The sequence below is a fragment of the Nannospalax galili genome, unplaced genomic scaffold (assembly GCF_000622305.1).
Source record: "Nannospalax galili isolate Female #2095 unplaced genomic scaffold, S.galili_v1.0 scaffold753, whole genome shotgun sequence".
Lineage (NCBI taxonomy): Eukaryota > Metazoa > Chordata > Mammalia > Rodentia > Spalacidae > Nannospalax > Nannospalax galili.
In genome coordinates this window covers 13,707-26,682 of record NW_008333775.1, presented here as the reverse complement: position 1 = coordinate 26,682, position 12,976 = coordinate 13,707, and the positions used below count along the sequence as shown (strand labels likewise).

Genomic DNA, 12,976 nt, shown 5'->3' with positions numbered 1-12,976 from the left:
CTGTAAATTTTCCCATCGTTACAGCTTGAGATATGGCTCAGCGGTTAAGAACACTGGTTGTTCTTGCTGAAGACCCGGGTTCGAATCCCAGCACCTACATGGCAGCTAAGAACTGTCTGTAACTCCAGTTCCATGGGATCCAACAGCCTCTTCTGTCCTCCACAGGCATTACAGGACACAGGTGCACTTACCTACAAGCAGGCAACACATGCACACACATAAAATAAAAATAATAAATAAAATAAAATAAAAGGATGGCTAAGCATTGTGGCACACATTGTTAATCCTAGAGTGATATTTGAAAGCTCAAGGTAAACTTAAGCTACATAGAAAACCCTTGTTTCAAAAGAAGGAGGAGAAAGAAAAGAAGGATAAGCAGAGGAAGAGGAGGAGGAGGAAGAGAAAGAGGAGGAGGACAGGAGATTTGTGAGTTGGTGTGTGTACACCAGCACACACACAACCATGCACACATATACACAAAAAAGCACAAGAGAGAAAGAAAACATTAAAAACTAACAAGTAATAGTAAATTAAGCTGGGAATGGTAATGCCGAGCAGTAATCCCAGCCACCCAGAAGCTGAGAACACAGGATATTGAAGTCATCATGCTCAGCCTAGCCTATTGTGGGAAGCGAGCACGGGGAGCCAGCCAAAGATGGCGCCTTGGCTGGCTGCCAAACCTCCTGCTGTTTACTTCAACTCTTGGCTGATTGCCAAGGCTCGTGATCCTCGCTTGTTTACTCCAACTCCCTGAAGCATGATGAGCCCGAACATGTGTTGCCTGCCTGATGATCTTACTACGTGGCCCAATGAGCTGCCACTCTGCCTGCCCGCTTCGCGTGTGTGTGCCCTGATTTGTCCTGACTGGGGGAGGGCTGTTGGGAACGTTATATAAAGAGCTGAAGTGTGTAATAAGAATAGAATAAAGAGAATAAGAAATAATAAGGAGAGAAAACAACAAAGAGAGAATAGTGAGAGAATAAAGGAGAATAAGAGAATAAAGAGGAAGAGTGAGAAAAAGAAGCTTGAACCTCACCTTGGTGTCTGTGTCATCTTTCCTCAGCTCTGCTGGACGGAGTCGTGGCTTGCGACAGCCTATGTACCCAGACCCTGTCTTAAAAGCCAAAACAGGCCCCAATCGCAACCATGGCTGAAGAACAACCCCAAGTCAAATTTTTTGTGATGACTGGCAGTGAGGAGGCCAAGACGGAAAGCTGCCCCTTCTCCCAGAGACTGTTCATGGTGCTCTGGCTCAAGGGAGTCACCTTCAGCTTTACCACCGTGGACACTAAGAGATGAACGGAGATGGTACAGAAGCTGTGCCCAGGTGGGCAACTCCCATTCTTGCTGTATGGCTCTAAAGTACACAGAGACATCAATAAGCTTGCAGAACTGCTGGAGGCAGTGCTGTCTCCTTCCAGGTACCCAAAGCTGGCTGCTCTGAACCCTGAGTCCAACCAACACTGCTGGCCTGGACATATTGGCCAAATTCTCTCCTACATCAAAAATTCACACCCAGCACTCAATAATAATCTGGAGAAGGGGCTCCTGAAAGCCTTGAAGGTTTAGACAATTACTTGATATCCCCCCTCCCAGAAGTGGATGATACCTGTGCTGAAGATGAGGGCATCTCCAGAGGAAGTTTCTGGATGGCAATGAGCTTACCCTGGCTGTCTGCAACCTGTTGCCAAAGCTTCACATAGTATACGTGGCATGTAAGAAACACAGAGGATTCACCATCCCAGAAGCAGTCAAAGGACTGCACTGGTACCTGAGCAATGCCTATGCTTGAGAAGAATTTGCCTCTACCTGTCCTGACCATGAGATCAAGCCAGCCTATGAGCAAGTGGTCAAGGCCCTCAAATGAGCCCCTTTAAGGCTCCTTCAACCCCCTCTATTCTCCACAGAGGCTCTGGGGTAGCTTCTTCATTGCTTCCCAATGGACACACTCTAAAATAGCTAGTGGGCAGAGAATCAGGGCACTTGTGCAGGACTAGAGGGAGGAAGTGAGGAGGGGGAAGATAGGGGACCAGGGTAAGATTTTTATGGTGGGGCGGAGCGGGGTGGATAGGACAATGTAGTTCAGTAATAAAATAAAGAATGAAAAAACAAAACAAGTAAACACTTAAAAATAAGTAAATAAAACAAATGACCCCATAACACTGGACATTAATTTCGGTTTTCCTTTGAAAAAGGAGTTTTTGTTCAAATATACCATGTTCCACCAATGAATCCATGTTCAGCACTCTTACACTGGGGGAAGGGAACTAAGACCTGTGGAGGTTCTTCACAACAGCAACCTAACTGAGCCCAGGAATCTCTGCCACTTTCTGCTCAGCCCACACTTGAGATCATCACAACCCTTACAACACACACACACACACACGCACGCACGCACGCACGCACGCACACACACACACAACCAGGTCTCAGGAAGCCTCGAGAAAATTAAGAGTACTTTTGTACTTGTGCAACAAGTATTGTATAGAAAATTAAACACCGGTGTCCAGAAAGGACACTGACTCATGGACCTAAAGGTGTATGGGAGGGAAACAAGGTAGGGAAGCATGAGGAGTGGCACAGGACAGAATCACAATGACTTTAGGGGATGGTTAGGCAGTGAGTTTTCAGGGAAGGTGTTAGTGAATGGAGAAGGGCCTCAGTTTCCCAGGTAAAGGTCCTGGGACATACAGTCCCCATTGAACATCTCCTGTCATGCCCATTCTTCTATGTCATCCTGTGAAGTTACTTAGAAGGCTTGGAAGGAAGAAGGTGCCTCTCACATCAGTGGCAGGAAGGGCTTAGGGAGGGCAGGGATAATCCAGCTTAGCTGTACAAACCCTCCTCAGGTCATACCCTTCCTCTACTGACTCTTCTCCCAGTGTTTCATGCCTCACTGCTCCTCCAAGCCACACTTCAAATCACAGGACACAAGTGATCTTTTTAACTTTTATTCTAAAAATAAGGGAATCCAAAGAAAGCCATGGTTTCTCTGTCCTCTGCCAGATTGTATATCAGGAATGCTCCCTCCCAACCAAGGCCTGCGAATGACACTCAAACCATTAAGGCACGGTTTGCTGATAGTGGCTCTCCCGCCTGAACATCTCCTGTCATGCCCATTCTTCTATGTCATCCTGTGAAGTTACTTAGAAGGCTTGGAAGGAAGAAGGTGCCTCTCACATCAGTGGCAGGAAGGGCTTAGGGAGGGCAGGGATAATCCAGCTTAGCTGTACAAACCCTCCTCAGGTCATACCCTTCCTCTACTGACTCTTCTCCCAGTGTTTCATGCCTCACTGCTCCTCCAAGCCACACTTCAAATCACAGGACACAAGTGATCTTTTTAACTTTTATTCTAAAAATAAGGGAATCCAAAGAAAGCCACGGTTTCTCTGTCCTCTGCCAGATTGTATATCAGGAATGCTCCCTCCCAACCAAGGCCTGCGAATGTGACACTCAAACCATTAAGGCACGGTTTGCTGATAGTGGCTCTCCCGCCTGACAACATGAACAAAGGTTATTTTGAAAGAGTTACTTCCATGCTACACAATGGTGTAGGTACCCAGGCCCATGCATGTCCTCAGAAGGAGGGCAATAGGCACAGTGTCTCCCATTTGCTCCCAACCTCCCAAATCGTGTGGATCATAATGGGCCATGAGGCTCAAAGCCTTGGGCAGGCCCCTGACTCAAAAGATTATTGACCAGCTCTTTTATAACCCAGTCCTTCAGCAGAATTTTTCTGCTCTTTCTTCTGAACTTCACCAATCCTGTGTAGTATGACAGCAGAATGATTTGAATGAATAATATAGATTATGTCCCTTAAGGACATGAGATCCCCCCACCCACCCTACTTTTCCTGCACCTGAGGAATCCTCCCTGCCACACTTTACCCATATTTCCTCAGCTATGTACACAAGTGTTGGTGTCTTAGGAACTTTTCAGGCTCTATGGAGGGCCAGTAGACCATGCATCCACCAGGAACGTGGGCGGGTAGCTCATGAGGATGTAGAAGAACTTGGCATCCCAGCCAGGTGAGCACCAGGTTCAGGGGTGACAGGCAGTCAGCACATGCCCATGCAGTCCATCACCAAAGAAAGGTTTCCTGAGAAAAGATTCTTTAAAAATCCATGCCTCCCACACTCAGAAGCAATGCCTAAAAATTGATCTTTAATTAATCAGGAGGAATACAACCCAAATTCAAGGAAGGACTGTCCTCACTAAGCCACCTTTATTTCTGGTCAGAGAAACATTTCTGGTCAGAAGATCATCTAGTTACAAAATCTCTGTCAACTATGTAAGAAAACCCTAGCCCGTGGAAAGTGATATCTGCCTACAACCTGCCACCTCTGGATTCACTTTCATCATCATAATAAATAATAAAAACGAGGGCTTCAGATGAAACATTATTTGATGCCCCGCCTCTTTGCTCTTTTGAAGAGCTTTTGGGGTTCTGATATATAAATGCCCTTTGTAGCTTCCTAATTTTCTGCCAAAGAAAAATTCTCCTTTGTCTATTGATTTCTCCCTTCCTCCTTTGGTCATGTGTAATCCATGCATGTTTTATAATATATGCCCCTTCAGTCAAGTTCCAGGTTCAGATTTTGTTATCAGTGTTGCACTCCAGTGACTGTTAACCAAGGACTTTGTGAACATAGGTAGGTGATATTGAGAACATGTACTGAACTCAATCACATTTGCAGGGAAATCTCTCTCTGACTCAGGTTTCCTCATCAAACTCAGCACCCAGAAAACTAGTTTACTCTCATTTTCTGGACAACTACAGGGGTGAGGCCAAAAGAGAGGACAGGAGGACTTCAGTGTCTTCCTGATGTAGCAGTTGTCTGAAAAGAAGTTGTTGTTCAATTACACCATCCATGGCCTTCATTATTACACTGAGTGAAGGAAACTCAGATACACAGAAGATTCTGCCAAATGGAAATTTGACTGAGCCCAAGAATCTCTGTCACCTTCTGCAAATGCTGTCTCTCCTCAGCTCACACTTGAGAAGATCATCACAAACCTCATAACTCACTGAGCCTGGCCTCAGGAAGCCAGGGCAAGGTCAAGAGCATCCCTGCCCTTATACAACAAATGTTGAGTGGAAAATGAAAGATCAGGGTCCAGAATGACACCCACTCCACGCCCTTGGAGGAATGTGGGAGAGCAGGGGGACATGAGGAGGGGAACAAGACAGAATCACAATGAGCTCGAAGGGATGGTAAGTGAATGAGTCTGCAGGGACGTGCGGTTGAGGGGAGGAGGGCTTCAGTTCACTGGCAGAGGGACCTGGGGCCCAGCACTCTCCTTTGGACATCTTGCATGCCCACTCTTCTGCCTCATCCTGTGAGCTAGCTTACTTAGAAGTCTTGAAGGAAGCAGTTGCTCTCACCTCGGGGGAAAGAAGGGCCTGAGAGAGGGCAAGGGTAATCCAACTGACCTGCACTAACTCTCCTCAGTCATCCCCCTCCTCCCCTGACTCTTCCTCCCAGAGGTCCACACCTTACTGCTCCTCCAGGCCATAGAACAAATCACAGGGCACAGGTGATCTTTACAACTTCTATTCTAAAATGAAGGAATCCAAAGAAAGCCATGATTCTCAGATATATTAAAACTTGGTTCCTCTACCCTCTGCCAGAACCCCCACCTGACATAATACCTCTCAAACAAGTCCTGCTGGCCTGGCACCCACAGCCAGAAGAAGCAGGCTGCTGGCAATTGCATTCCCCCTTCATACCATAAGCACAGGTACTTTCAGATGATGGAGACTAGCCAACACACATCCATTTCCTAAGGAAGAGGGCAGGAGGCAGAGCCTTCCCTGATAGCTCTCAACATACCCTTTTGTGTCGACTCTCATTCTGGGTCATGATGGTCAGAGCTTGGGCAACTGACTAACCCAAAAAGTTATCATCCAGCGATTTTTTCTTTTTTGCATTTTTTATTGAATTTTGAGATTTTCATACAATATAGTTTCATGGCATTTGGATCTGCTTCTCACTCTGCATCTCCCACACTGCCCCCACCTAATTTAATAAACTCTTGTGTGTGTGTGTGTGTGTGTGTGTGTGTGTGTAATGTGGTCTACAGAGTATGATTCGTGTCCCCCAATGTCCATCAGTCCAGCACTTTTCAATCCCTAACCCTTGTCAGAATTCTTTGGCTCTTGCTCTGGTCCTCTCCATTCTAAATACTATCACAGCAGAATCATTTGCGTGAGGAAGGTGAACTATATATATCCTAGTGGCATTAGCTCCCTCCATCGACCCTACTCTCCTTCACAGAGGAATCCTGTCACTCACAATGTATCCATATTCCCCCAACCACGCAAACACATGTGTGCTTCATAGAGCCTTGGCGGGCTTTGAGAAGACCCAGCAGAACATGGCATCCACCAGGAATGTGGGCATGTAGCTCATGGGGAGGTAGAAGAGCTTAGCATCCCAGCCAGGTGAGTACCGGGTGCGGGGGTGACAGGAAGTCAAAGCATGCTCCATGCAGTCCGTCACCAAGGACAGGTCCTCTGTGCACTTTTGGTCCAATGATTTTATACCTGTCAGGTCTGTACAGAATGAGAAATTATTGCGGTAGTCTTCCACCTCCCATCACTCCCCCTCTGGGATCGGCACAAAGAAAATGTTCTCTAAGAATCCATGCCTCCCACCCCCAGAAGCCAAGCCCCTCACAAGGTATCACAACACAACATCAAGGAAAAACTGTCCACATTCAGCCACCTGTGTCTCTGTTTAGAGAAATATCTGGGCTGCATAACTGCAGGGTCTCTCCCAACACTGGCAGGAAACTCAAGCCCATGGAAAGTTGTTGTTTCTTGTAGTACCTCACATCTAACTTTCAACTCATGATAATGAAAGGTTCAATGGAAGAGAGCATATTCTCCCCATATTCTCTCCCCATATTCTAAAAGCCAGGACCTCTTAATGTGACCACATGTCCACAGGCCCACAAGGAAATGGGATTAAATGTCCTCATTTTGAGGAAAAAGAGCCTGGATGACTATTAGCAACAGTAATAGTAGGCTAAGAATTCGGGACCAAACTTTGCTTCTCTTCCCACAGCTCACTTACATGATGCCAGAAACTTCTCCCCATAAATCTCCTTCATGTCTGGGCTGGACTGATCCCACAGATTCTTGATGTTCCGTGATAGTTCCTCACTACTGGTTGCAACAGTCTTGAAGAAGCCAGGCTCTATAATAATCACGTTGACTCCAAAACAGGAGAACTCCCTCCTGCAAGACGGACAGTCAGAGGTCAAAGACTTCAAATGTCTTTCAATAAAAAACACAGTAATAATACAGTAACATGCCAACAGAAGATTTTGGTGATAAAGGTTTTTGGATCTTTGCTGTGTTACAGATGGAAATGAAACTTGTGATGAGGGCATTGCTTCTGAACTTTTAATCTCACACCTAGTATTTGGCATATGCAGCCCACTGGTCTAAAACTAGATATTCTGTGCCAAGACACCATGTAAGGGCTCTCTCCATTTAGCACACATGCAAAAATCACCAAGTCAGTTCCTCTTTACTACTGGGCCTCCATCTCCACAGTTGTTGCCAAGAACCCTGAAAGCAGCTCCCACGTGGTTCCTGAAGACATCTTTAAGGACTGAGTCTATGCATGCAGTCTTATAGCCACCTTGTGCTCTATAACCAAGTGAGGTACCTGGCTCCCCTGATTCAATCCATTCCAAAGTTAGCCATGCCAACAGCATAAAGCACATGTTTTTCTAGGGCCTTCAGCCTCTCTGTAAGCCTATGTGCTTACCTATCCAGCCTTCCTCCTGCCATGTCTGGCCTATCCTTTTGCCAAGGAGAATCCTGTAGTACATGCTGTCAGGTTATATTCACACTGGACCTGAGCTGGTGACAATTTTTATACAGGAAGCACTGGGAGCCAGGGTTCCAAGGTCAAGTTCGACCCTCAGCTCAGACCCCTACTAGAGGACCTTCCACAAATGTGATAAAGGATCACCACAATGCTTGGCAGACATCTGTTATGCTAGAATATGGTCATTGTGGACTCTAACAAGAGTTTGGTAAGTGTCTGTCGAGTTGACTAAGATGTTCATCCTACCTCAAGGACATCTTGCTGAGCTTCATAGCAGTCAAGAGACTGGGCACGTGGTCCAAATTACCCCCAAAGTAAATCTGCCCACCCCCGAACTAAACACTCCCACTGTAGATCCCCCTCCAGGGTAGGGCAAGTTTAACTGACTCAGGCCTGGGCCCTTCCCTATACCAGAGACATGGAAAGGTAATTTCAAAAAAAGGACCACCTAACTCCAGAGAAGAGAAGACAAGAGTCCCCCAAACCAGGGATTGAGAGGCTTCTCCATGATGGGGTCTCCAAGGTTGCAACTGAATTAAAATCCTGCCAAAGCTTCCCTCAGGGAGCCCCATCTTGTCCAATACCTGAGGGAGTCCGAGAATGCCTCTACACCATACTTGGAGATGCAGTAACCACCACCACAGATAGACAACCGGCCCATGACGCTAGAGACGTTGACCACGCGGCCCTTGGCCTTCCTCACTAAGGACAGCATGCTCAGAGTCACCTCGATCACCCCCATCAGGTTCACATCAAGTATTTTTGCAAAGTCCTGTTTGTTCAGCCACTCATTGGGAGCGATGGGGACAGAGATGCCAGCGTTATTCACCAGACCCCAGAGTCCTGAGGACAGCGGGAAGAAGAGAGAGTCACACAGGCACAATTATAATTGAGCTTCACATTCTACACGGTGAGACTTTTCAGAAAGGATGGAGAGTAGGATACAACTAACAACAGGATCTCAGCAGTGGGCCCTGGGGTACCCATCCCAGAAGCTACTAACTGATGGTATGGATACTTTCCTCCCTTGACTCTTCATGACCCACTGAAAGGAACAGGCAATCATTTCACATTTACAGATCATGGGAACAGATGTGGAAGGCATATTGTCCCTCCATTAATATGAACACATGGAAACTGTGCTTATAGATTAATGTCATCCTTAGAGATCCTTTATTCTTTCACACTTTTTTAGATTTCTCTGGGCAATTTAGATGCAGCTACCTTTTCTCTCTCAAAGAGCAAAGAAAGACAAAACAAGAATTAGGAACGGAGGAAAAGACAAAGAAAAAATAAAGAAAAGGTAAAGCTAATATCTGAATGGAGCTTGATTGAAAAGCAAAGACATAAAGTTCTATTTGGAAGAAACTTTAGACAACAGTGCTGTGTTTGTGCTGTGAGGAAAGCTGGCCTTCACTCAGCCAATATCAATAATAAGTAACTTTGCTGAGATGCTTGCAAAACCCAAGGCCATCCTGAGGAAAGAGGCAATACTTCCTGCCAATAAATAGTATGTGAGCCTACCCTCTATGCCGAAAAAGGGCACTCTCGCTTCCCACTGGAAGAAACTTTAGACAACAGTGCTGTGTTTGTGCTGTGAGGAAAGCTGGCCTTCACTCAGCCAATATCAATAATAAGTAACTTTGCTGAGATGCTTGCAAAACCCAAGGCCATCCTGAGGAAAGAGGCAATACTTCCTGCCAATCAATAGTATGTGAGCCTACCCTCTATGCCGAAAAAGGGCACTCTCACTTCCCATTCACACACGGGCCACCCTCACTCATCCCTTTTGGTCACCAAGTTATGGCTCTTCAGGCATCACTTTGCAAGATTTAACATCATATGTATAGCTAACCAGCACATCTTCACTGTTAATTTTCATGCAGGGTGAACTGGGAATTAATTGATTTAAGTCAAGAGTGGCATTTGTTGATCTCAAAGAATTAGCCCAACAAGCCATGTGCCTCCTCAGCTCAACCCCATGCCTTGCTTTATGGAAATGATTACTGTTCAAACAAGATACTTTATTTCTAGGACACACACACACACACACACACACACACACACACACACACTTACACTGAAGTAAATAGAAGTTTACTAAGACAGTGTTTATGATGGAAACATGCCTGTAATTCCAGCACAGGATGCCAAGGCTGGATCATCCGCTCAAGGCCAGCTCTACAGCAAGTCCCTGTCTCCAAAACACAAACCAATAGCAAACAAAACAAACACAAATGTACAAAAGAATTCTAGTATGCATTCACAAGATATGTTTACGTTAGTAGGGCTTTGTTAAAAGTTAGATTATTCTAGGGGCAGGAGAGATGGCTCAACTGATAAGATCACTTAGTGTTCTTCCAGAGGACCCAGGTTCTGTTCCCAGCACCCACATGGAGGCTAACACCCATCCTTAACTCCAGTTTCAGGGGATCCGATGCCCTCTTCCCGCCTCTAAGGGACCAAGCACATACATAGGGCACTTACATTGCATATAGGCAAAGTGCTCGTTTACATGAAATAATAAAATAAAATAAAAAATTTTAAGGTTAAATTATTTTAAATCATTGAGTTTGTGATGCCTCATATGAACATGTCAATAAACTTGGCTTTCAGCATGGAGGCTGGCGGATGGTAAAGAAGACTAAGTTACAGTATTGAGAAAGAAGACCCACTCTGGGAAGGTCCAGCCACTGGGGAACATAGCCCAGAACCTCAGGCCTTTCCCCTGCTCACAAAAGTGCCCTATTGCTAACCTGGCACTCAGCATCAAGCAATCTAGACTATCTGCGTAGAAAACATGGCAGAGAACAGGGAGAAACTTGGAAGACAAATCCTCACCTGGGTACCTTTCCACAAAGAATAGAGAATTTCAAGAACAGGAGGGAGGGGCTGGAGGGAGAACACGCTCAGGCTGGTTGCTGGGGAGGGGAAGGATATTGGTGCTATTTCAAACCTTCCCTCAATACCCCTCTAGGAATCTTTTTTAAAAAATATTTTATTTATTATTTTTTTATTTTACGTGTATGAGTATATTGCCTGCATGTATGTGAGTGCACCCATGTCGTGCAATCCCGCGGAGGTCACAAGACGGCTTTGGATTCCCCTGGAATTGGAGTTAAGGACGGTTCATAGCCGCCATGTGGGTGCTGGGAATCAAACCTGGGTCCTCTGCAAGAGCAGTCAGGGCTCTTATCTGCTAAGCCATCTCTCCAGCACTTCCCTTAGGAATATTACCAGGGTCACACAGGGGTGTTCCCTTCACATAGAGAGACAAAACCAATAGACAAAGACAGAAGTCTGGGTGTTACCTTTGTCCCCAACACGTTCCTTCACCCACTGGGTGGCTGCAGCAATACTCTCTGTCTTGGTGACATCAAGGATCACAGTCTCTAACCTGTCTGATGTCTTCTTGCTCAGCTGCTCAGCCCCCTCCTCAGTCAGACATGCAGCCAGCACCCTCATGCCTCTCATGTCCAGTTGCCTGGCCAGCAGGTTCCCAAAGCCTGAGTCACAGCCAGTGATGAAGACATACTTGTCATGGAGGTGGCTCACCACCTGCCTCTCCCTATACAAGCGCAGGAGGTACCACAGGCCCACCAGGGACAGCAGGTAGAGCCACATGACCAGTAGAGGACAGGCACAGACACTCCTTGTAAAAGTGAGCCTGGCCTCTGTTCAGACAGTAGTAGGAATACTGACAATGTGGTAGGCAGAGCGGCTTACAGATTCTGGCATGGAGTTCTTACTTTGCTCCCTGATCACTGTCTTCCTGGAACATTTTCTTCACGCCCCACCTCTCTGCTCTTTGAACTGCCCTTGGTCTTCTCATATATAAATGTCCTTGTGAATCTACTGTCCTACTGCCAAGGAAAACAAAGCAGTTCAGCAATACCTCTCTAGTCCTTTGATATCTCTCTGCCTCCTGGGCACAAGTCCATACACATTTCATAATACATGCCTCATTAGATCAAGTTCTAGGTTTAGATTGGGTCTTCACATCTTACTTCAGTGCCACTGAATCAGAAACTTTGTGAACACAGGTAGGTGCTATTGACAACCTGCACTTGAACTCACTTCATATTTACCAGGAAATCCTTCTCTGAACTCAGGTTTTCTCATCAGGCTCGCACCCAGAATCACTCCTCAGAAAACTAGGTTACTATCATTCCCTGTGAAACTACAGGGTAGGGTCAAAGAGAGGTCAGGAAGACTTCAGTGCCTTCCTGGCGTAGCAATTATCTGGAAAAAAGAAATGGTGAACCCCAAACAGGGAGCCTGGCCTCAAATGCATGCAAGGTGATGGGTCCTGGAGCCCCAGAAACATCTCCCACAGTTGCCTGAAGAGGGAAGGGGCTTTCACCTCCTCAAGATACCCTACTCCTGACTGTATAAAATCAACTGGACGTGAGCATGACCATCATGTGTTGTAACCACCATGACTGTCCCAAACTAACCTGTGCCAGTATTTCCTGCATGATTTCACAGCCAACTACAAGCAGATAAAACCTCTAGAGTGGAATGCCAAGCTTTACAACTAAGTTCCTGGTTCTAGGGATGTGCCTACCCAATTGTCTGATTCCAGCTTAAAATAAACCATAGACTTTCCACTAGAATGAAGTCACATTTCTCCTTAGTCATAATTTCTACCCCTTTTCTGACCCAACTTGCAGGAGTCAAACTAGTCTTGATGCTCCCAAGGCACACACATCAGTTAGTAATTCCCTTCATACGATGCATTCTGTGTACCCCTATATCTGTCTGCCTTTCTTTCTTAGGCTTCATGGCACCTTGGAGCTCTTCCTTGGTCACTAGGACTGGATTTGTTCCAGAAAGTGAATCCTTAGTGCCAATCGTATTGTCATCTACCCTCCATTTCTGAGGCCAACCCTGTATGGTCATACACATAGAATCCAGATCTCCTCAGTCACTGAGGGTTAAAAACATCCAGACACATGGAACCTTGAGGCTACAGACCAAAAAGGTGTTAGTCCAGTTTGCATCCCATGTGGACTAACTAAGGAGCTTCTCCTCAGGAGTCTTGAGGCAGTGCTAGAGTCTGGATCTCATAGGACGTCCATAGAGAACATTAAGGTGAGGTACAGCATGCCACATCCCACAGGACATGGAAC

The 12,976-nt window shown here is 46.1% G+C and overlaps 1 protein-coding gene and 1 pseudogene across 1 annotated transcript; one reads left to right on the top strand and one right to left on the bottom strand.

Moving 5' to 3' along the window:
- The first annotated feature begins 1,146 nt into the window (after positions 1–1,146).
- LOC103730207 lies at positions 1,147–1,867 on the top strand (annotated as a pseudogene).
- A 4,048-nt stretch (positions 1,868–5,915) lies between these two features.
- LOC103730206 (retinol dehydrogenase 7-like) lies at positions 5,916–11,635 on the bottom strand. The gene is made up of 4 exons (XM_008828379.2): positions 11,156–11,635; positions 8,429–8,687; positions 7,080–7,243; positions 5,916–6,556 (listed from the first exon to the last, which is right to left on the bottom strand). The coding sequence occupies exons 1-4, from the start codon at positions 11,466–11,468 to the stop codon at positions 6,339–6,341; spliced, it is 954 nt and encodes a 317-aa protein (XP_008826601.1). The 5' UTR covers positions 11,469–11,635; the 3' UTR covers positions 5,916–6,338.
- Positions 11,636–12,976: the final 1,341 nt, after the last annotated feature.

Coding starts and splice junctions, on each gene's coding strand:
- LOC103730206 (XM_008828379.2), bottom strand. CDS start 11,468: ATGTGGCTCTACCTGCTGTCCCTGGTGGGCCTGTGGTACCTCCTGCGC. Junction 8,688..11,155: donor GGAACGTGTTGGGGACAAAG/GTAACACCCAGA, acceptor CGCTGTCCTCAG/GACTCTGGGGTCTGGTGAAT. Junction 6,557..7,079: donor GGAGAAGTTTCTGGCATCAT/GTAAGTGAGCTG, acceptor CATTCTGTACAG/ACCTGACAGGTATAAAATCA.